At 38.9% G+C, this 25,831-nt stretch overlaps 1 protein-coding gene across 3 annotated transcripts in view; it reads left to right on the forward strand.

Annotated features, from left to right (window-relative positions):
• The window catches only part of CFAP95 (cilia and flagella associated protein 95), an 841,009-nt gene extending 818,449 nt beyond the window's left edge, over positions 1-22,560 (forward strand). For 2 of the 3 annotated variants that reach the window (XM_044064364.1, XM_044064366.1), the window contains exon 6: positions 21,052-22,560. In XM_044064364.1, the coding sequence (XP_043920299.1) occupies positions 21,052-21,237 (186 nt within the window). In that variant the 3' untranslated portion in view covers positions 21,238-22,560. The remainder of the gene's footprint in view (positions 1-21,051) is intronic. The other variant, XM_044064365.1, reaches the window with a different exon arrangement.
• Positions 22,561-25,831: the final 3,271 nt, after the last annotated feature.

The following is a 25,831-nucleotide window of genomic DNA, read 5'->3' on the forward strand; positions in this document are numbered from 1 at the left end:
TTGATGGTGGATGGGAAGCTATGTGAGATGTGTCCTGAAGGAAGGGGGAATGAACCCTTGAAGACATGGGTTCAGGAGAAAACACTGGTAATTTAGAGCTGGATCTAGTAGGATTTGAATGAGAAGATGGATGTTTTTGTTGGAATCAAGCTCTTGGAGGTGGTTGGAACTGACAATTTAGATATTTTCTTGGGCAAAACTGAGCCTGAAGAAGTTGAGGGAGGATAGCAGTCAGAGGAAAGCTTCCTTGATTCCTTGGGTCTTTCTGCTGTATCCCATAAAGATTTCTTAGGGGAAGATGGTGGTCCAGATTCAGAAGAAATAGAGGATGGAAGCAGACCTTTCAGAATGAATGTATACTTGCTTTCAGCCAAGGCTCTATTATTAAAGCTGGAGCATATGCTGCAAGGAACATTAAGATGCTCTGGACTTAACCGCAGAACTGCAGTCAGAATTTGAGATTTTTATGTTAGGATTAGGGTTGGTACCTACTACTAAGGTGAAGTGGTGGTTGTGTGGCTGTAATTATGAACCTGTGAACTTGTAATAATAATCAAGAAGGATCAGAAGAGAGTAAAAGCATTAATATTTATCTGTAAGGAGATCAGTAACAACACTAATAAGTACAGTCTCAGTACAATGTTTAGTGCAAAATCTGAAATAATACATGTCTGTGAGTCTGGTAGCTGTCAAATGTGATTTAAGCTACAGAAAAACAACCTTCCTGATAACCCAAATGTGGCAACAATTATCAGAAATATTGGGCTCCATAGATGGTTTGTCAGGGACTGGGATAACTATTACCTCCTTCAACAAAGATAGAAAACAAAACAAAAGAAACAAAAGCAGACAAAGTGGATTCCAAGATCTGAAGTACAGTAGGCCACAGAACATCTAGACAGGATATAGCCAGTCTGGAGGGAAAGGGGTCCAGGCTGCAAGTTTTAAGGCACATACTTGAAATCAAAACTGAACTCATCATGATCAAGAACCTAAAACACTGAGCAAATACAGAAACATCTACTCTTAGTTATGCAGCCCTTGAAATTCGTAAGAGGAAGTGCAGATCTGATGGTGGCAACCTCATCAGTGAAATGCTAACAACTGTTTTAACACTAATGGGATGCTACAGATTTATGGGTGGAAAAATAAAAAATGATTGGTGGCCAAAGGGTCCAAGATATTGGCCAGATTTCTAAGGAATATCACATGCCTTTTTATTTATTTAAATTTCAGGTAGACTTGTCATTAAAAATGCTTTTCAGCTATGACCTAGGCCATAGTCAAAGATAAAATTAAACATCAGTCATTTGTGTTCTGTCATGAGGCAGTGATATTGACATTTACATTCAATTAAAGGAAATTTAGTGTAGAAAGTCAAGCTAGGATATTTATAATCTGTGTATGCAGTGGCAAACATGCATAGTTTTATGTCTTAGTATATGGTCCTAACTTTAGAGTGATTCATAAACCAGAAACACCCATGTCAAGTCATGTATGAACACCACATCATATTTTCTAGGAACATGTGCAACACACACGATGCACACACATAACCTCAGTGTCAGCTATCAAACTAACCCACAGTTTGAAGCTTACATGCACAGCACATCTATATAAATAGTTTCATACATAAGTATCAGTTCCCCAGAGACTTATTAAGAAACAAAATTTTGCATACTTGAACAATCAAAATATTAATTCCTGAGAATGCAAGACATAGGATCTTACATTACCCCATTCATCCACAAACAGGATCTTACATTATCTCATCCATCTACATCAACTCAAGAAATACTCACCATCAACATACCTCTCAACTGTACAGATTTTTGCAGAATGTCCAGATTTTTGCCTCATATTTTTGGTGTGGTCCTCCTAAAATCTGTACCTTCCTGGCAAATAGCTGAGGATTGAAGTAATTAAATAATGATAAACATTAGAGTTTAAGACTCCACATCCTTCAGAAAATTCATGCTAATGCAAAACCTATTATTCTATCAACTGTCTAAGTTTGTTAGAGCAATATTTAAAATCTGTTCCTATCATTTTAGGCTTTGTCCAGATTTTTTGCTCTAAGAGGTTGAGAGGTATGACCGTCAAACAAGATCTGACCTACCAGCAACAGCTGCTCTGAAACGCTCAAGCTCCTTTCCTTCTCCTATGATGTTCCTGTCTCCCCTGCATCTCTCGGATCTGGTTTGTAACCCATGTGACTGTATGTGCTCTCATGTTCGCAACTAAATTAAATCTTATCAGCTTGTTTTTCTCTCAGAATTGCTCTTAGTTAAAATTCTTCTGCCAAATTATTGATAAAATTAAAAAAAAATCCTTTTCCTTTATTTCTGTCACTCATGCTAGGTGGGTGGGCCTAGTACTAGATTGTATACCCTTTAATTTAGTTGTAGTTTTGTGTTGGCTGTTGTGCTGTGGTTTTAGTTTTAATAGCAGGCTTCAGGAAATGTGCCCTCTGCAGCCATGAGAGCCTATCCCAGGATATCCATGAGTAGTGCATGATATGCCTGAGACCAGGGCATTTTCATGCCTTCTGTGATATTTTAGGGTTTTGGCCCAAGCTCCTTACAATAGCATTGGAATAAATTAATTTTGAATGGTCTTTTGCCTAGTTCTGAAAATAATAAAGAGAAGAGAAAAGAGAAGAAAGATAAAGTAAAAGAACTGTTAAAAGGACACAAGAATCCTCTCCCTTAATTAAAATATCAATAATCATATTGATACAGAAAGGCCATACACTTTTCCATTGCTGGGAATATCTCATTTGAAAACTCTCATTTTGGATCAGTTCCCTCAGGGGACTGCCAGTACTAGTTTTTAGAAGTGGGAGCTTCTGAAGTATCTTGGACCACTTATCTCTTTCACTTCTTATCACAGGTCTACAGCATCTGTTCAGAGCTCTCCCCTGAGCATTTACAGGGATCACATGATGAGAGCCTTTGTCAAGGCCCAGACTGATATGGGTGTCATTCATCCCCCCTTTGTATATAGGATGGACTGGGTTTGCTATATACCTATAATGTATGAAGGTCCTTCATTGGTACATGTCTTGGTGTCAGAGGTGTTGGAGCCAGTGTCCATCCTGGTGTATATTCTTTTGGCACCAACTGGATCTGATCTCCTGGCGCCAGTATCCATATCTCTGTCTCATTCGACTCTTATTTCATTGTTGTCAAGTGTGTCTCTGCTCCGGGCCATGGCTCTGAGTTTCTGGTAAATTCTTCAGTGCTAACTCATTTGATGCCCACTTCAGTATCAGGATCTTTGTAATTTGAGGGGATGGCATCATTCTCGATGTTGAAGCTGTCTGAATCTTGGGTGTCAGTGGTGCCATGTTCCAGGCCACAGATGTCTGCTTCTGCTGGAATCAGGATGCTGCTGAAAAGGGCATCTTCAGTACTCACCAGTTCCACTTCAGCTTTTGATTTCTTCAAGAGAACCATTGCTAATCCATCAGTGCAGTCAGGAAATGTACCATCAGCTTCATCTCCCTCATGACATCACTCATTTTATGATATTGAACCATGGGCATAAATCTCAAGGACAAAGTGGATCTCAGTGCCTCATGTCTTCCTTCCAGCAGGGGTTTGCAGAATCAGAGATTTCCTGGTCCTTCCCTAGAGAAGCAACTTCAGCTTCTCTGAAAGCCTTCTGCCCAACTGCTCTACTCTGGGGGCAGCTGGAGGTCAACTGCCTGTTCACTTGGACATGTGGAAGGCCATTACATGGGACAACTGGGTAAAGAGCATAATATCCATAGGTTACATAATTCCCTTCTCAAGATGCTCAAAACCCTCACCCATGCCCATTTCAGAGGTACCACCTCAACAGAAAAGGGTAGTAGCAAAGATCATTACTTAACTCCTTCAAAGAAGAGCCATCCCATCAGGCCAGAGAATATCTGGATTCTACTACAGATTCAACAAAAGACCTCATGCCCATTTGGACTCATGAGGAGTAAATTAAAGTGTAAAAAAGACACAGTTCTAGATGGTCATGCTGTAAGCCGTACTCCTTGTTTGCAAGAAGAGGATTGAATGTGCTGAGTCAACTTTCAGGATGCTTATCTCTACATAAAAGTTGCCAAAGTGTCAAGAAGGTTTTTCTGCTTCAGACTAGGAATACATCACTATTAGTTTCAGACATTGTCATTCAATCTCACCATAGCCCCATAGATGTTCACTAAGTGAATGTTGATTATTGCAGCCCACTTGATATTGAAAGTGATTCATATATTGTCATCTTTAGGTGATGCACCTAACTACTACAACTAGAGTTTCTGTCACAACAGCCATAGATTCCTCCAAATGCCTTTATTTAGTCCTCCACAAGGAAAGGGTCTCCCTGAATATTAGTTATTCCTTTATGTCTTAGGTCACATTAGAATCTTCTTTAAAGTAGATTATCAATCTTCCATTCTTTTTCCCCAATATTCAGTAAAGAAGAATATTCATTGCACTCTCTTGAAGTACATAGGTAATTATGCTTTTACTTGCATAATGCCACAATTATCTGAACAGAAAAACAACTTTTCATTTCCTGTTTGTCTTCTATGTTAGTTTAGAAGATATCTAAAGTTACCTTGTCTAGATGGCTCTCTGAACACATTACATATATCTGTCCATTAAGCAATAAGCCTTTGACATCCGAATTCAGGGCACCTTCCACAAATCCATTGTTGCTTCTACTAAATTATTTGGAAATTCTTTGATTGGTGATATTTGTTCTGCTGTGGCTTTGGTTATGCTGCACAATTTTGTAAGAAACTAAATGCTGGATGTTATCTACAGACTGCTATCCTACTTCGGAGCTGCTATACTCAAGGGCATACCATCTTAAGTCCACTCAAATGTACAGCTAGAGATTCTAGTCCATGAGTTGAAGTAGACAGAAGGAATAATGTAAGATACATAAGTTATATACTTACCATAATGCTAGATCTTCATTATCCATAGCCTGTCCATTTTGATAGCCCACCCTCCACCCCCATCTCATGAAATTTGTCTAGCCAGATAGGCCATGTAGACCTATCTTGTAGCCCATGCCCAAGTTTCCACAACTTCTTCCTCTATTCTTTTAGATCTTTCTTTTGTTTAGGTAGCAGACTTGCTTATAGAGATAAAGAAGAGACTGGTGTATTTTGGGAGCAGACAAGGAGCATTTTAGGGCAGCAGTTTTTGAATTGGCTCTGCCTAATAATGAATATCTGCAAATCAAAATGGACAGACCAGGAATAATGAAGATTATAACAAGTACTGTACATTACTTCTGTCTTTCAGATTCACAACTTGGTCTGGTGAAATTATCTGTATCGTGTGTGTGTGTGTGTGTGTGTGTGTGTGTGTGTGTGTGTGTGTGTGTGTGTGTGTGTGTGTGTGTGTATACGCACACGTGCATATATCTTTTTTTTATGTATACATATATCTTATGATGGTTTGATATCCTATCTGGGACTGGTTCTCTGCCTTACATTTACTGGTTACTGGGATAGGCTGTGGCTTTGAAAATGATAATGGAAGAATCAAAAAATGAATTAATGAATGCATGAAAGACAAAATTATTCTAATTTCACTGATTTCAAATATTGCTTAAAAATAGCATTTTGCAGATTGCTAGATACAAGGATACCCCTAGCAAAGTGGTCTGAAAGTGAATAAGCATCGATTCTAATATTTTGGCAAGTTTTTCTTCCTCATTTAGTGACTGTTATGCAGTTTGTTATGGCTGGTCCTGAGTGCATTACCAAATTTGTTAGGTTATAAATATTATCATCTACCAGACTGCAATTAAATATTGTCCTTTTTATGAACATAGTGTGAGAATACTACATAGAATATTACTAACAAAGTTAATCTTATCTGTCTGATCATTAATATTTAACTGAATGGTTAATTAAATGTGCTGCTGGTATTCATTTTATAATAGTTTAAATACTTTCTCCTGTTCTTAAAGAATTTTCTTACATATTCTGGTATATTGCAGGAGACATCCGTAATCATTTAAGATGTTCATTATATTGATCACTGCTGCAGTAGCCTTAGCTATATGGATTATATCCTGCGAAGGATATAACAGCAGGCTAGCTTCCAAAGCTTCAGGGCACCTTCCATTTGATCAAATCATTAGGCAGCTTGAGTTGAGTACCTAAACAGACAGGTTTGAGCATTAAGCTCCTCAGAGCTTTCCTGCCACCGAAGAAAGCATTCCTCTATGGGATTTTGAGTTTTGATGGTCTGCTTGTGCTGTTCCATTGTGGGCATATAAGTTCCCTTTAGGGAAAAACCTTTCACATTTAAAAATGTATTATTTATTTGTACTTTCTTGGCTAGAAATGTTATTTTTCTTGTAGGCATTTTTGTTTTAATGGAGTGTCTTGAGACTTAACTGTACTTTTAAGCAGGAGCGTGCTTTTTTCCTGTCAGTTTAAAAGTTGTTAAGAATGGTTTAAAACTATTTTTCCTCTGGGGAAAAATGTATTTATTTTAATTTTTGGGGCTGACAAAGTGTATTACAGTGCTTTTGCTATGTTTTTATTTGGATGAAGTGACTTCTTACAACTTTAAATTTTAACTGGCTTGTACTGCTTGTTTTCTCTTGGAAAGAGGAACTATTTTTGGCTTGACCATGGAACTAACTACCAGCACCATGATCAGTCCCTCTTTCAGACACAAAAAGAAAAAGTTAAGAAAACCGCCTTTGCGACCACAGCAGGCTAGGAATTTGCCTCAGCCGCAGGTGAGTGACTTGCTGTGGCTAAAGCTGGTTCCACAGACTACTCATCTTTTACCTGGGTGTCTGTCATGTAGCACCTTCAGTTGCTGTGGACTGGGGGTTAGCCTCATCCCCTGCAGCTGTTGGGGTTACCTCAGTGGGCTAGGGAGTGCCACTCTTGTCGATCCTCAGGGAGGGAGCAGGGAAGTCTTCTCTGTTTAGTCAGGATGTTGTGGCCATTATTGGGGAAATTGCTGCTGCCATTAACAACCCTGTTGGCTCCACTTTTCCTATCAAAAAGAAACAGAAAACTAAATATGTACCTGCTCATGTTCAACTTTCTCTGGTCAGGAGTAGTTTATTAGGTCTGATGCAGTGTCTAATTCAGGCTATTGATCTTTCTTATAAGGTGATTTCTGGTAAAAGAAAAAGGGATGCCTCTTTTCCTGAAGAGATTCGAATTTCTGCATCTGGACAGGACGATGAAGGGACAGACGTGGGGTTTTCATCTCAGATTTCTAATCCAGTTTCAGAGGAAAGCATGGTATCTGATTCTTCCTGTGAGGTTTTCTTTCTCTGAGACTTTTTCCAAATATGCCAGTGTTTTCAGTAGGAGAACACCGAGGTTTCTCAGTCCCTCAGAAAATACTATGGGCTGTTACAAATGGAATTTCCAGAACCTTCCTCTATTTCTCCTGTGCTGTCAACATTGGAGGATGTGTGTGTCACTCTCAGCAATTTTCCTGCCCCTATAAAGACAAATAGAGTGTATAAAGTTCCTCAGTCTTTTAAGTTTTTATACACTCATTCCAGACCTGACTAGGCCTAACACCAAAATTATTTCCTATATTTCATGTAATAGTTGCATAAAACAGTTATTCTGTATCTGAAACACCTAAATGTTATAAGAAACAGACTAAGCAACTAAAATACTACAAGAATAAGCTTTTATTTAGGCAAAAAAGTGAAGTTTTTGCCCTTTGTACTGGCTGTGGTATGTTTCTCGCTGCAAAATCTGACGTTTGTATCAAAAATGTCCCACTTTGGGCATTTGAAAAGGTGGCAACCCTAGTACCTGACCCAGCAGCTATAGCTTTAGTTAATCCTATGCTGCTAAACATTTAGTTAACTCCAATCCTACACTTTCTGACAAAGAAGAGAAATAATTGATAATTATGGTAATGAGTGTATACTTCTGAAATGCTGAGTTTCAGAATTGTCAGGTTCATATGTTAAGGTTTATCCTTACTAACTGTAAAGGTATAAGGAATGTTTTGTCTGTAGTGTCTTCTTGTGAGGAAAAATCTGCTTTAAATTGTTTAGTTTCTTTCATTTCACAGGCCACAACTCATTACTATCTCTGTTTATATTTCTTCCAGAGCTATGGCCACTGGTACAGTTTTGAGGAGGCTTGCTTGCAGTTGAAAAATAAGATTTTAAATTCTGCTTTGGATAGATTTAGTTTTTTGGTTCCTCTGCTGCAGAGGTTATCAAAAATGTAAGGAAAGCTCATGAAGAGAATCTCTCAGATTTTTCAGCTCTCTTTTTCCAAATTTTCCAAGGGATTTTATACCCCTTTGTCTATTTTGGCCAGAAACAAAATAAATGGCGTCAGCAAAATTCTAGTAAACAGATGTTTAAGCAGCAATACCAAGGGGGTTCCAAAAATATGGCAAGAATCCCACCCCCCCCCCCAACAAAGGACAGTTTAACAAGCCAGAATGTCTATTTAAGGAATAATGTCCACCCACCCTTTCCACTGACATCCAGGGTATTTATTTATATTTATTTACCAGGGTAGTGCACTGATCAATATTTACCAATCTCAGACTCAGCCCAGGTGAAATACAGAACATTTCACAAACAAAAAATATAGAAATGTAAGCAATAACTTAGTAGTTCAGATTAATTGCATAGAAAAAAAAACTGTGTATATACTTTCTGGTGAAAACACACAGTGCAATGTACAATCAAGCAGAATGTAATGTACAATATATACATTTGTTTCTAAAGTAGGTCAATCTTCAGTGAATCTTGAGAGAGGTGAAGAAAGTCAAAAAGGAGATAGTTTACATGATATTTCCTGTGTTGAAGCAGGAGCGTTTGGCTCGGCTCAAGAAGTCCTTTTTGAACTGCATTCTGAATTTGGAATAAGTGTTGATTTCCTTAATGTTGATGGGGAGAACTTGCAAAAGAGTAGGTGTCCGAGAGGAGAAAGGATATGCAGTGCTGTGGAGTTTGGTTCTAGGAGTAATGAGAGTTGGTGTGGCTTGTGAGTAGTGTGTCAGGTTGTATGAGTTGTTTTTTTTTTTTGTGAAGTATAGCAGCAAGGGGAGTAAGTGTGTGGAAATGGACTCTTCTGAAGTTTCAGAAGGAATCCCCCAAGATCGTTGAGGTGACTCCCTTCTGGTTCAGGCAACAGTGGTTCTCTCTTTTACTGGAAATGGCCAGGGGCAATTCCATAAATTCCATAAGCTTCCTAACAGAATGAATCTACTCACACAAGAACAGGAGTGTTTGATACACCCTGACCCTAATCTATTTCAGCTGAATGCCTGGATAATATGATCTTAATTCCCTTTAAGCATCTGTTTACTGAAGACAGGCAGCAGATGTTAATGGAAAGAAGAAAACCTGTTACTAGAAAATCATATTAGCAAATTGAAAACATTTTCTAGTTGGTGCCAACAACATAACCAGCACATCTTCATAGCTAGTGTTTCTCTGGCTTTACAATATTTGAGTGAGTTATTATCCTATGGCCTTTCTTACTCCTCCATCAAGGTTCATTTATTGGCCATTTCAAAATGGCTGCCATTGGATCCCTCTTTTTCATTGCATTCTTATGTGAAAATGTTTTTAAAAAGGGTTTTGTGTAAGAGACCTCCAAGAAAATCGATGACTCCTCCTTGGGATCTTAATTTAATGTTAGATAAGCTACCACTTGCTCCAGTTGAATACACTCATCAGGCTGAGCTGAGTTTCTTAACATGGAAAAGTATTTTATTGATTGTTCCGACCTCTGCAAAAATATATCTGAGTTGCAAGCTCTTATAGTGAGTCCACCCTATCTTATGTTCTAGAAACAGGGTTTCTTTGAGAACTAATTCTTTTTTTTATTCCTAAAATGGTATCCAAGTTTACTTCAAGTCAAACTATCCATCTCCCCATTGTCTTTTCTGAATCTAAAAATTAGGGAGCTGTTCATTTTTATGAAAGTAAGAAGGAACAGCCTGTGTCTAAACAGACTATTTCCAAATGTTTTGTCAGGCTATTACCTTTTCTTATTCTCACCACAACAAAGCTATTCCAGGCAGAGTCAAGGCTCTTTGTACCAGGGCCTTGGCTTCATCTACAGCTTTTTGGAAAGGCTTGGTTCTAGAAGTATTCTAGAAGCAGCAACTTGGTCCTCTGTACATACTTTCACAAAACACTACAAGCTTGATTCCTTCTCTAGGTCTAGCTCAGGATTCACTAGGACCATTCTCCAGGGGATTGTGGATCTTTCCACCTCCCTAATGTTTTAAGCTACGGCACTCTACCCATGCAGATAAGGCTACTGCAGCAATGATCAATATGATGAACATAGTACAGTTGTGTAAGTTAATTTACCATAACAGTAGATATTTGAATGATCACTGCTGCAGAAGCAACTCCCTCCACCTCCCTTTTTTTGAATATGTTGTTTTGCCAGGGATGGTGTGTGTGTGTGTGTGTGTGTGTGTGTGTGTATGTGTGTGTGTATGTATATATGTATATAAAATGTGTGTGTGTGTGTGTGTGTGTGTGTGTGTGTGTGTGTGTGTGTGTGTGTGTGTGTACGTACGTACGTATATATTTTTACTCCTACCTATGTCCTCTCAGGACTCAGCCTCCCTCTCTCATTTGGCATGAAAGCTCTGAAGGACTTGGAGCTCAAATGTCACTTTAGGCAGCTTAGCTTGAGCTGCCCTAACAGTATGAGCACCTGGAAGGTGCCCTGAAGCTTGTGAAGCTGGCCTGCTGTTATAACCTTGTCAGGATATAATCCATATAGCTAAGGCTACTGCATCTACTGTTATGATAAGTTTACATACACAACTGTACTTTCATATGCATTTTGAGAAGTTTTGTATGACCCAGCCTCCTTTATCTCTCGCTCCAGTGTGCACTGTCCATCTGCATTGTTTTTCTTTTTTTGATTAAATGTTTAATACAATTTGTTTTAAAATAGCAGTGCTATTTCTGTAACCAGTTTTTTTAGGCAGAATAACTTTCTACCAAATTTGTCTTCAGACATACAGCTGACAGCTTAATGATGATTTTCTTTTACAGTTACTAGGAGCACAGTTTTCCACTTTCTGGGGCAAAATATATTTTCTTCCATTATTTCCATCAACTAACTTTTGGTGAGAGGTGAAGATTTCTTTTCCGTTGGCCTTCAGAAGTTATGTCCCTCAGGTTCAGAACAGTTCAACATGTTCTACTGCTTCAGCTGCCTTTGACTGCATTCCCTGTTCACTTATCTGTGGATATATTTAGCAAAAATGAACACAGGAGATATATTTTTTGATATTGTCTTTTTATTATCCAGTCCTTTGAAGCCAGTATGTGATCACAGATATATAACTGTCTTATATGGTATAATTTCTGTGAACACATCTGGATTACCTTTTCTCTGCCTCTAACTCTGCTGTCATCTGTTCTCACCATTTTGGTAAATGGAAAACAGAGTTAGATCTAAATTTTCACCTTTCATTAGGTTGTGCTGCATTTTATTTTTAGCCAGGTGAACTACTTGACTTCATGACAGCTGATCTGATGATGATTTCTAGTATGACATAAGGAAAGCTATTAATTTCTTTTTCAAAAAAGCTGTGAAAGTGAAATGATGCCATTCCATGTGATTTCCATTTGCATTAATGTGTGACTTAGTGTAATGTTTCCCTGTTAGATGCTAAGATCATGAACATAAGAGTTGCATCCCTTGGTAAAAAGTCTGTTGATGATTCAGTAGGATGCACTAGTCTCCTTGTGAATATAACACATACTTTACTAAATGATAGTTTTCAACTCATAAACAGACTTTGTATTGGATTAAAGATCATGACTGCCGATCTGATGATGATGATTTCTAGTATGGCATAAGGAAGCTATTAATTCTTAAAAAAAGTGAAAGTGAAATGATGCCATTTCCAGTGGTTTCCAGTTGTGCTAATGTGTGGATTAGTGTAATATTTCCCTGTCAGATGCTCCAGGATCATTGGTAGAAAAGGCTGTTGATGACTCAGTAGGGTGCACTGTTCTCCCTGTATGTAACACAGACTTTACTAAATGATAGTTTCAACTTACAAAGAGACGTTGTATTGGATTAAAGATTCTGATGGTGTAAGGCCATTCTTAACTGGCATGAATGAGATGTTGTCATGCCAGCTAGCTTTGTTTCTTTCTTTGTTTTACATCTCACCTTAAAGTACTTATCTGAATAAATTCACTCCATCATTTTCCACTTTGTACCTTACAAAGATCATGTAATATTTTGGCAAGTACCTTACTGTAACATGCAGTAGTCTCTTTTTGAATAGCTCTTACATCACTAATACATGTTTGGATATTTTTACAGAATTTCAGCTGTATTATTTGTTTATCTGACTAATTACACACACTGATGTTATTTCATCTCCTTCCTTGATTCTCTGCTGTGTCCCCTCACTCTCACTGCCACTGTTTACAAGGACCCCAGAATCAACTATCATTTGGCTCTCTATTGAAATGTCGGCACTTAAAATGTGAAGTGCTGAAAAGCCGAAAAAAAAAGACTGAAAACCCAGAGCAGAGTGAATCTAGAAAATCGCTCTCTTCCTTAAAACTTATTTTTGCAGGGGGCAAGCTACCCCTCACCCCCACACCTTCTGAACTTACATATACCAGCTCTGAGATCCTCATACACACGAAAAAAGGGGATATTTTGATAACTGACATTTTGGACTTAGTATATTTGTCTGTTCTTTCAGCCATTCAGTCTCCGTGTTTCAAGACTCACTGTAGTGGGTCATGACATTTCAAATGGTTACCTTATCATTCACTCCATTCATATTCCTCTACCTACCTAGAACTTTGGTAAAGAGATGAATTTTTTCTTAGATGTAGAAATGTCAGGAATTATATACTGCTTTACGTTTGTAATTTGTAGGTGTACTTTATGGCACAGTGAAGCAGCTCACTGTTTTTGTATTCACTGTTTCCTACCACAAGCTGCATTAACTCATCTCGCAGTAGAACAATTTGTGTATTCAACCAGCTTGGATTAAAGACTGAAAATTTCTGTTTGGTTTTGAAGTCATGCTAACCACTGAGGCATACTGAACAAGGACTGCTGCTGCTCATTCATCTCTGATTGAGACTTGTTTGGATCTGGGAAGCAGCTGAATTACAGAGAATGCTCAGTCAAGATTCATGTGTTTTCTTCTTCATTATGGATTATAGACTTAATGAACGTGATTTAAACATGAAGCAGCAATGCATTTTCTACATGAACTGTAAAAGGGAAAACGCAGCCTGCTTTCCTAGAGACTACTGTGAACCAAATCTAATCTGCCTGTATGTCAGTGTACTATCTGCAGCCACTGAGCGTTTTAGTGAGACAGTGTTAGTTAGGCAACAGTCCTGTGTAGAAAGTCTTAAGAGACAATCTACTTAGTAACAGCTAGAATTAATTTTCATCTATCTATCTAAAATATATATATATTTTTATTACTTCTTTCTGCAGTTGGTTTGGGAGCTTGTGTATTTTGATTTTTTTACATGATTTTTCCCTAAAGTAAATTGTTTTCATTTGATAATTTATACAAACTTGTGGCTGATTTATTTATTTTAATTAAAAGGGAAACCTCACTGTATTGATGATGGCACCCACCCTTTTGTAAAACTGAATGGCTATAAGCTATTGTAATTTAGCTTATTTGTTGGCTTGTTGAAAGGAGTGTTAATTATCTGAGATCTTAATACTAGAGTGGTCTAGATGGTGCCAGTATATACTATGGACATAGGAAAGGGGTATTATCACTAGAGGTATATAAGTAACCCATTCTGGGAATACTGCATATGTGTTTGTTTGTGTGCGTGTAACAATTTGTTTGGTTTAATCTCAGTTAATGCTGATAAGTTTCCACTGCTGAGGTGGATGGAAATGTTGTGAAGCTTTGTGGCTGTATACTGTAAAGCATGTTTGAGACTGGGAGGTGTTGGCCAAAATGTGAAGCAGTAGTGAGCATCTGCCCAAAAGATCTTAAGGTCAGGCACCCCTCTTGCAAATGTAAATGGTGGCAGTGGTTTGGGATTCTTGCATATATAATTGGTGGCAATGGTATGGTATGGTATTCAAGTTCAGTATCCTCTTTCTCTGGTATTACTTGGCATCAGTGGTATATATTTAAGATCCATAATCCCAGTGTGCATTGCATGTAGTTTATCACTTGCCAGTATCATTCATGCAAGAATGCATCATTCTGCCTGCCTCTGAGGATTTACCTTTTTTGGGTTCAACTACCCATTTTTAAACAGCCACTTCCTGACAGACAGTTTGTGCATTACCATAATGTTTGTATTGCCTTATTTGTGAAAAAAATCTATTTTATTTGCCTGTACACTTGGGAAAACTGCTGTTTTACTTCATATATGCTAATGTTGCTATGTTTATGCTCTTGGAAGTGGTACTTACTTGACCTTGTAACATGTTATGTTCTTTTTATTGTTCACTGTTGCAGTAATGCCATCTTTTGGGATTTTTGCCCCAGAAGCCCTGAAATCCATCCCAGCATTCAGTAGTTTATACACGTCCCCTCTTGGCTGGGCAGATGCCCTCACTGCTGGAAGTCAGGATGCCTGAGGTATAAGAGAGATGTTCATTTGTGCCATCTTTAGTTCTTTCTCAGTGCAGATCAAGAAGGGAAAATCCATTGTTGATGTCACTGCCAGGCATCGTTAGTCCATTGGTTCGGCCTGGATTTCAGACTGTAGATAAACATCCTGCTGTGGACATATCTGTTGTTTTTGTTGCTGTTGCTTTATTTCCCCACCAAGGTTTTTACAATTGTGTTTGTTCTGTTTAGGAATATCCATAACATTTCCACTTGCTCCCCATTGTGTGAGGTTCAATCAGAAGATCTTCAAACAGAAAATAAAGGATATCCAATGCCATCTGAATCAGAAAATATGGTGTACCTTGAGATCTTGCTTAAAAATGTAAAGAAGAGTACATATGAGAGAAAGGACACTCGGGGCTAATGACATGCTGATCAGGTCCCAAGGCATCAAAAAGGCCCCTGAATCTCAAGGGTATCAGGTCCTGTGAGGTGCTTTGGTAGCCCCCATTTCAGATGTCTGTTTGGAAAAAAGCCTCTAGTGATGCCCCACAGGAGGCTGCCATGGTAGCTGAAGAAATGATCTCCAGAGCTGAAGTCTTTCAGCTGCTAGTTGGTCTAGATGCCTCTCTGTGGACATGCTGCTGTGATATTTGTATACTGACAAGCAAGGATGACAGTGGTTCAATTATGGAACACAAAGATGTCCACATCTCCCAGATTGAACTTGTTGGCACTCACTCACAACCAGAGATTTGAAAGGTGGACACTACCCTTAACTGAAAAGTCTGATTAAGTTTTTAACAGACAAAAAACATTCAAGAGCTTGGATGTGCTCTTTGGATTTCCAGGATGCTTACCTTCACATCAAGATAGCCAAACTGTCCATCGTCACACCCACTGACTACAGTGTCTTGAATACAGAGAGAGACACAGAGTTGTAAAATATCAGGATCTGCAGGCAGAAATGAGAGCAATGTGGAAAAAAGATACCCAGACAGTCCCAATAGTAGTAGGAGCAATGGGTCTTATAAAAAAGAATCTACAATCATATTTAGATATGTTACCAATACATGTAACCCCATACGAATTGCAGAAGGTGTCATTACTGGGCACATTGCGGATGCTGCGAAGAGCACTTTTGGCTGACAAAGATTGAAACAATACTAATTTCATGAACTTTAATTGTACTTTGACTTAGGAATGGGGTCCATTCCCATCATGGTATTAGAAACCCAAAAGATATGGAGAAATTAAAATGATCCAAGCTATTGTTTCACTTTCAGGTGAGAGCCAGTCATTATTAGTTCAGAGCTCTACCCTTTTGCTTGACCATGGTCCTCCCAGGTGTTTACAAAGTGCATGGCTCCATTTACCATCCACATGTGACTGTTAGAAATAAAAATCTTTCCTTATCTAGAAGACTGTCTCATTGCTGCTTCTACAATGCAGAAACTAATCTTCACAAGGCAATATTTGCTTTGGCTGTGCCTAACATTGGGAATCACTGTAGATGTGGCACAGTCCCAAATAGAAACTAGCCAGTATTTGAAATTCACCGGCTGTCAACTGGACACAGTGTACTTACAATATTTCAAACTGTAACCAACCTGTGTTATGACTCAAAACCATTTGTAGCCACAGTTCTAAGGGATCTTGGCCTAATAGCTATCTCTATACAAACTGTTGTACATTTCAGATTCCACATGAGAGTACTTCATTGGTTACTTAAAGTGCAATGGAGTCAAACAACAGAACTCATGGCAAAGATGATAAAGCTCTCAATGTTGTGCTTGAAACACTTGACTTGGTAGACCTTACTGCAGAATGGCCATTTACTCAACCTCTTTCAGTGGCCATGAGTGGGGCAATACTTAAACAGGATTGTCCAAAGGATGTGGACAATGTTGGAGGTCCAGTAGCATATACATATCATGGAAATGAGAAGATTCTTCCTAGCACTGCAGGCATTTCAAGACCTACTCCTCCAAAGTGGAGTGTCTATCCACTCAGACAGCATGGCAGTAGTATGGTTCACCAACATGTTCAGTGGAACATGGTCCAACCTCCTTTTCCTTGAAGCCATGAGGGTTTGGGAATGGACCATAGCTTCACATCACCTTTCTGGTAGCAGTTCATATTCCAGGACATCTAGTGTTATCATGGACTGGTTGAGTAGATAAGTACTGCTCTCACATGAATGGTCTTTCAGTAAATCAGCAGCCCTAAAGACTTTTCACTGATGAAGCTTTGTTGTGATCTCCTTACTTTCATCCCCCAACACCAAATGCAACAGTTTCCTTTCCTTTGTCCCTCAAGATGAATACCCCAAGAATCTTTTAGGTACATGAAAGGCCCATTGGGCCCCTCTATGCCATCTCTCTAGTTCCACTCATACAAAGATTTTTACTGAAAGCCAAAATATGCAAAGCCAAGGTGATTCTCACAGACCTGCCAGATTTATTTTCCCCTGCTTTGTCTTCATCTAAGAAACAAAACCTCTTCTTCTACCATAACACCCTCAACCACTATCACACATGTCCAGTCATCCTCACCCAAACATCCAATTACTACAATTAACTGATTGGTTTCTCCACTACCAGTGATGGCTAAGGGATCCTGAACTCCTGACCCAGGTGATACAGCTCCTCACTACTTTTCAGAAACCTTCCACAAGAAAGATTTGCCAAGGTAAATGGTCAATGTTTTCTGTATGGGCAAACAGGCAAGGAATAGACCCTTTTTGTGCAATTTTAACTTTAACAGCAGAGCTGTTTCATTCAGGATCTAGTTATTCTCCCATCAGTTGTCCATTTTGACTGGGATTTTGCCCCATCACTAAGGGTTTCTGTCATCTTTCTTAGCTTCCCGGAAGCTTTACTAGCCTTTATAAAAAGTCTTCTACTCCAGACCACTTTGCTTAATCTCACACCTTCATGGAACTTAAATGTTGTACTGGAGAAACTCTCTTTAAACCCCCCCCCCAACACACACACACTTTTTTAACCTGCTGATAGTGTTGAACTTAAGTTCTTGTTCTGTAAAGCACTACATTTCATGACTATCACTTCTGTTAGGTGAATTTCTGAGCTGTAAGCCCTTTCACCCAAGTTCCCATATATATTTTTTTCCCATAAGGGCAAGATCATACTTAGAACCAATCCTTCCTTTATCCCCAAGGTTGCAAAAAGAATAATATATTTAATTGGTCTCTGTCCATACACTAGAAACAACATAACCAACTATCTGCCTCCAAATTGTCCTTTCTGGAGAGATTTTTGTGGAACATCAGTTGCCTATTATTGGCTGAATGAGTGCTAAATTTTCCTGTTATGGATTGAATATCATTCCTGGATAGTAAGTCTTCCTCCTTATGTGATGCTTGATGGTTTTACTCAGTCCTGGAAAGCTACATAGGAGCAGTGGATCAGGGGTAAGGGGAGAGCTCAGTCTTGATCTTGCCATGTAAAGGGCACCTTTGGTGACCAGTATACAAATCTGTCAACCTCTTGATGCAAGAAATCTAGACAAAGCCAAAATAGTTGGGGAGACAAAGGTCCCAAAATAGGGACAGTTTTTAATTATTGCTCTTATAAGCTTAGAAAGTTGCTAGAGTAACAGGCTTTGTATTGACTTGCATTTTCTGAAGAATATGAAGTCTGAAACTCAAATGACTGTCATTGTTTAATGACTTCAGTCCTCTCTGATTTTCCATAAAACTACAAATTTTATGAACCATACCAAAAATATGATGTGAAAATCTGGCCATTTGAAAGGTATGCAAGTCCATCTGTTTCCAATGTATGGATACAGACTTACTAAGTCTGTTGTTCTGGTAAGTATATAACCTACATTTATCTCCACATACCCATAGTTGGAATGCATAAATGTGCAGACAGTACCCGAGATTCAAAGAGGAGTGTGTCCATTTCCAATTGATCTTCTTGCCTTTTGGTTTGTCTGCTGCACACAGATGCTTACAACGTGCTGGGGTCCAGTAACTGCATACTGTTTGACCAAAGACAGTCATACCTAACCTTAACTGCTTGACTGCCTCATTTAGACTGTTATGTTAGAAGAAATACAGTCTGCCCCACAGTTCACCTTGGCCTACTTCTAGACTCTGGAGCTGTCTCTAAATTTGCCCGACTCTATCCTCACAGATCCAGTTCCTGAGAACCCACTTGGCCACAAAGCTCAAATGGCATTCGTTCCCTCATACTATGTGCATTTTTTTTACTTCAAATTTCAATACCATACAATGGCATAATCAGATTACTGTAAGTGAATACTTCAGGACCATGAGTTACATGGCATCTTTAGTCCTCATGATCCCCTTGGCAAAATTTCACATGAAAAAACTGCAATGATACCTACAGAACAAATCAGGTCAGCATGCCCAGTCCCTGCAGAGTCCCATCTCCATAACGGCTTGTATAATGAAAGAACTCTTTGGAAGAGTTCAGTAGGTGAATCTCAGTTTCCTTTTCAAGGAAGGCCCAGACAGACACTTCCTATAGTCTCTGGAGCCTACTCAGGGAAAATCAGAATTCAAGTGTTCTGAAACAAATCACAGAGGTAAAAGCACATCCATATTAAGTAGATAAGAGCTGTAGGTTTAGCAATTAAAAAAAAAACATTCAAACATCTGTGGCAACCAGGGACTCTGCAAATAGGCAGCACAACAGTCATGGGGGTACAACAAGTTAGAGGAGACCCATTCTTTTCTTTAGTGTATGCTGGCAAAGGAAACTTGGTATCTGACAAAGGAGTCAGGTCTAACCCTTAGGGCATCTTACATTCCATCTCAGTAGAATGCAATGATAGGCCATTTGAGCAGAATAGAATCAGACTTTCATGTTTTGTTTACTGACATTTGTTTACTGGGAAAGTCCAACTTGGTAATAAATGTCCATTTTCAGTGAAGACCTGGGGATAAATGTTCCCTACAGGTAAACAAACAACCACAGCAGACCTATCAATTAAATAATAAATCATTTAAACTTAAATAAATCTCTCTCCTTCATTACCGGTCTCAGGGAAACCCTTCCATTAATTCCAGGGTATCTATCCACCTGCAATTTAATAATCCAAGATACGTTTACATGATTTATTATTTAATTGATATGCTCTGTTGTGATTGGTTGTTTACTTAATTGATATGTGATTGTTGTTCGGATATAAACCTGCTTTTAGTTTACTCCATGGTCTGATGAAGCACTCTTTTAGTGTGAAAGCACTTACCATTAAAGATTTTACTTTTTATGCTGAGTTTTGTTGCCTTGATATACTGTTTGGCCATGTTTCTGTACCTCTGCTTCTGTTAATTCTGATTGTAAAAGATACCAAGCAGTGAGTGGAAGGCAAGGGCACTAGTGTTCTTTTGTAGTGAGATCTCCACAGTGGTTAGATGAATGTCGGCTGAGGTTAAATCTAATTGGCATTTCAGTACAGGCATTTCAGTTCTGTAGTTAAAACCCTGACCCCCTCCTTAAAAAGCTAATTATTCTGGAAGGAACAAGATCCTGCAATCAGAAACAAAGGAAGACCTAGGTGTGGTATTAATGCCCAAGACATAAGTAACTCAGCCCATTTCAGGGATGCAGTAGTTAAGCTCATTAAAGAGGTAGACTGACTAATCAGTAGTTTGCATTTGAGAGGTTTAAGAGAATCTTTCTAATTTACTAGTTCTAGGTGAGCCACAAACAGAATAATGAAATGAGATTCAGGGGCTTCCTCTACAGAATTTAAGTTTGAAGTATTCCAGATGTTGGTGTCATAAATAATTCTGACAGTATGCAAACACGATTGCATGGTTAAGTTAAGGGTCAACATATGCTTAACCGTTAGGAAAAGAAAGACAAAGGGACGTGTCTTGATCCATCATAGCCTGTGAAGAAGGGTAGACAAGGTAAATTAATTTTGATTTATTCATTTTATTCTTAGTGATTTGTTAACTGATTAAAACCTACTAGGCACAGACACTTTTTTCAGAGCTGAACCAATATCATCGGTCTAGTTATATACTGATGATAAAATATGGGTGAGATTGGAGGTTGCAAATAGAGATGAAAAGTTTTAAATACAAGTACAGGTGATTCTTTTCACAAACCATAATGGGGAACTCTGGAATGGGAGCTGGAGTATGGACTGTAAGTCAAAAAATTAAGGTGGAAAGGACTGAGGCAGATGGAAGGGCTTGGCTGGTACTGGAGGCACAGCTTTACATTGAGCAAGCTGCATTTTAGGATGAATTGGACAGGACACAGCCTCTTTTCATCACTGTCATTTATGTGAATGCATATTCAGTTGCCTTACAATGCCAAAGACTGTTTGTATTTTTCAGTTATTTATTTTAAACATAAAAATAAAGCAAGTAAGCAAATATACTGCAGCATTCTTTGTATTCAGTTACTTTCAAAGGATGTAACAATGTATCCTATTTAGTACTGTACTGATGATGCTGCATGTGTCTTTCTCTTAGCAGACTCCAGAACAACCAGATCATCCAGCTTTGTACAGAAAGTGCCATTCTCAGTTTACTGATACAGCCGACTACAGAAGACGTGGTATCAACACATGGCAGGATGAGAGTGGCATTTACGCAAATAGTGAAATTAAAAAACAACTACTTTTAATCAATAATCCAATTCTTCCTTCAGTACAATGAATTGCTCTATAGTACTTTCTTTTTATAGCAAGTAATATGTTAAGAAATGGTGTACTGAAATATGCTTCTGGCTTCCTAGCAAAGAATGTCTGAAATATTTGTCTCTTTCCTTTTTTCAGATGTAGAACTTTACATGATATGTGCATGTGCTGTCTCTTTCTCTCTCTCTCACACACACACACACACACACACACACACACACACACACACACACACACACACACACACACACACACACACTGTAAAACAGTGGTTGCCACCTTTCAGTTTCAGTTTGCTGCTTGGAACTTCTGTTAGTAGCTTGATGGCTGCAATCTAGTTGTCGTCTGGAACAGGGTTCCCATTTTGTATTCCAGCAACTCCTTGCCCTTTCCCCTCCACAGTCCCCCTACAAACATGATAAGGTCACCCTTCAGTGATAAGTTATTTTCTGAAATCTCTAACTGTACTTCTCTAACTGGGGCTGTGACATGGGTGGGATGAGGGTGTCCCATTTTTGTGTTGCAGTTTATAGCAAAGGAGAAGTGGCATACTATTAAAAAGTGCTATTCTGAAGTACTTGAACAGAACTCCCTGACTGGAGCTGTGATTTTGTGGGGTCCTAACTAGAGATGTGACATTTTGCATTGCACTAAGAATTAACACACACACACACACACACACACACACACACACACACACACACACACACACACACACACACACACACACACACACACACACAATGTTATTAAATTAGATCTTATAGAATGGTCCTGTGACAAAGCAAAACACATTTTAAATACCAGCAGACACTAACATTTAATCATTTAATCTTGTATTGCTGCTTGAAAATAAAAAAAAAAAAGATGGAACTCCCATTGTTAGCAAAAGAGCACACTGACAATGACTGTTCTGAGATGTCTGATAGGAGGAGTCTCCGGTGGAGCTGTGACATCGAATTGCATTTTATAGTATTGGAAAGGTAATACAGTATTTAAACCACAGGACACACACTGTTGGCATAACTGTGATAACAGAGTGGAGCTGAATGTTACTGGAGCAGAACTGTGACATTGCATTGCATTTTATAGCAACAGACTATGAACTTGAAGAACTAACACACTGTTAAAAGTAACATGGGTCACACAGTTAGCAAAACGGTACTGCTGAAAGCTGATAGTGATCCCATTCTAGTAATTCTATCAGATTATTGAAGTTTCAAAACTTCAAAAGTCATATGGTTGGGACCATATGATCGAAGCTTTAAATGTTTTGAACGGAGATTGCAGTACAGAGCGGAATGGGAAATGTACCCTTTTCTGCAATGTAGTGCAATCTCGAAGTTGGTATATTTAATTAGCAGTGGGTGTGGGGGGGGGGGGGGTGCAGGAGGATTGCCTTCCTGCAAAAACTTTTTTTAATTTTTATTTTTTTTAATGTTCTGAATTCCAAAACTTCGATCATATGGTGTCAGCCATATGAATTTCAAAGTTTCGGAACTTCGATAATCTGACACAGATTCTTAGAATGAAGCTGTGAAACTGCATTGTACTTTATATCAAATTCCCAGTAAGACTGCAGCAATGATTGGAGGCACAGAAATAATTCCTTGCCTCTTTTTTTACCATGTGTAGCACAGATGTTGCCAAAAGTGAGAGAGCATACACAGTACACGGGAAATGTGACACATGTTCAGCTATAACATGCAAGCTGTATTAATTTCCATACTTTCATGGCTTTGCATACAAAAATGTAGATAGAACCTTAGTACTGTCTGTTCAATTTGGAGACATGGTGATGAACTATCAATGAGCTGCTTCTCAATTAGTGCAAGAGGAGAGAATCTTTTTGACCTCCCCCTACTGTGCTCTGTGTTATCACACCCTGTTGTCATGGAAGTAACTGAGATTTCACTGTCACTGTTCTTTGATCTCAGTAAGGAAGGAAGTAATGCAAGCAGACTGACTTGTAAGGAAAAGACAAGACTTTACAGTTTATCACTTTACTAATAAGTAATATAGAAGAGAAATAGTTTCCTAATGAGAACTATAAGCTGACCTGTGTATAAGCATACTTGCAGTGCATGTAACATCACAATTGTGCTCAAAAATTGGGAAGATAAACTTGTTAAGCACTTCATTTAATGATCCTTGTAGTTCTTCTTTTGGTATGTGATCTAAAATATGAAATTGTAATGTCTTGTGTCCGAGTTGATCTCGGTTGTGTTTAGCTAGTGCATTGTTGTAGCTGTACCGGATGTCTGTAGGGTGTTTAGCAATTATGGTTTTAAGTCTGTTAATAGGTTTTCTGATATAGAAGGCAGGGAATCTGGCGCAGTGTGCCCTGTAAATTACTGATTCTGAAATGCAATTCCCAGGCTCTTGGCTGTGATAGTAGCGGTCAGTGTTAGGGCATTGAAAACCCATTTTGTTGCTCATGTGCTTACAGTAACTGCTGTTGGGGGTTCCACAAGGGAATGTACCCTTCGGGGAGTTGAGTTAGTCTGTGGTTATTCTGCTCATTTCTTTAACAAAATGTCTGCTATTCCCATTTGTCTGAATGTTGAAACTAGGTTTTTCTGGTAACATATTGTTTAGTATTAGGTTATTCTTGAGAATCAGGGTTGATGTTTTTTAGAGGGAGATAGGTTCAAGCATATCAACATAGCAAACCTAGAGAAAGAATTCCTCGCCCGTGGCTACAGTAAAATGTTCATTTTCAGGATGCTTGAACCTATCTCCCTCCAACAAAACACCAATCCTGATTAGACAGCCACAGAACTAGCAGGAGTAGAAACTACAATGAGGGATGTAAAGACATCCATGACAGTTACTTACTCCTCTGACTGCAGAGTTATAATGGACAACTGGATTATTCTCTGCAGAGTTATAATGGACAATTGGATTATTCTCGAGAAAACTATCAACAGATTTAAAACTATATTTGCTAGACACCCTACAGACATCCGGTACAGCAACAATGACAACGCACTAGCTAAACACAACCGAGATCAACCTGGACACAAGACATTCCAATTTCATATTTTAGATCACATACCAAAAGAAAAACTACAAGGATCATTAAATGACAGACTAGAAAAACACAAATTAGAATAGCAGATGAGACTAGAAGCATGTAAACCACCAGGACTTAGCACTCAGATTTCCAGAAACAGCATTCTCAATCTTAGGAGACTCCATCACCACACTTATTATTGACAGCTGAACTCTCCTGTTTTAATTTGACTTTGGTGGAGATTGCAATTATTTATTATTATTTTTTAATTATTAATTGGTTATCAGTTATTGTACTTCTGTACACAAAAAGTTTTCTTTTCATAGGTGTGCATTAGGATAATGGCCCTGGAGCCTTTACAAGCCTAGCCCATAGGATTACCCTGACATCGTGCCACCCGACTTTAGTTCCCAGTGCCTCTGTCGAGTAGAGCCACTGGAGTGATCCCTGGGGTGAATTTTCTATTTCCCATCCACTCATCAAGATTTCTTTTGAAGAGGGCCAGTCACGTGCTCTGCTTAACATGTATGGGAAGTCTATTTCATAGCATGGGTAGTCTCTGGGTTATGAACCTGTCCCTCCAGCATGTTCTGTTGATTGTTGTAATGAGGTTGAGGTTTCTGGAGCATGTGGTGTGGACGGATTGGGATTTTTTAGATGTAGCATTTTTAATAGAGCTGGGTCAGACATGGCTTTGTAAGTCAAGGAGAGATCGCCTCTAAGTAGGCGATATGAGACATAGAATAGTTGGAGTTTTTTGAGTCTCTCCATATAGGACAGGTGTTTAAGGCCTAGGATCCTCTTTGTGAGGTACTTTTGTGGCCTCTCCAGTTGTTGCAGATGTCTAGTGAGGTACATGCCAAATGGAGCATTGTACTCGATGATTGGCTTAATGAGGGACGAGTACAGGGAGACAATAACCTCTTTCTTCCTGGATGCAAAACCCTTAGTAATGAGATGTGCCACATAGAAGGACTTTCTGACCACAGTGGCAATATGGTGGTCAAAGAGAGGTTGCTGTCAACCTGTGATCCCAGATCTCACGTAATGCCTTCTATGTTCTGTGAACTACCATCGATGTGGTAATTCAAGGGAACCGGGTTTTTCCCAAGGGGGATGTCGACACATTTTTTTTTGCATTGAGCTTAAGGCCATGGTTAGTGAGGCCTTTCTGTAGGATGTCAACATCATTTGGGGTGTTAATAATAGCTCCCGACTTGCAATCATCTGCAAACTTTGTCAGCCAGAGTCCCTTTGTGTTGGCCTGGACTTCAGAGAAGTAGATACCAAACAGGAGAGGACCCAGGACCGAAGTCTGTGGAACTCCACTCATGACTGGTCTGCAGTCTGACTTGCTGTCAGCTACTTTTACACTGCGGGTTCTAGCTGTGAGCCAGTTTGTAACGCACCTAGTGATATAGGGTTTGATGCCTAGCTTAGTAAGTTTTTCTATGATTCCTGAGTGGGGAATGGTATCAAAGGCCTTGGCCAGATCAAGGTAGGCTGTATGAACCACCTTGCCTTCATCCACAGCTCTGGTGACTGACTCAAAGAAGTCAGCCAAGTTGAGCAGGTATGATCTACCCTTCACAAAACC

Source organism: Protopterus annectens, chromosome 2.part2, assembly GCF_019279795.1.
Source record: "Protopterus annectens isolate FY-2018-M chromosome 2.part2, PAN1.0, whole genome shotgun sequence".
In the NCBI taxonomy this organism is placed as follows: domain Eukaryota; kingdom Metazoa; phylum Chordata; order Ceratodontiformes; family Protopteridae; genus Protopterus; species Protopterus annectens.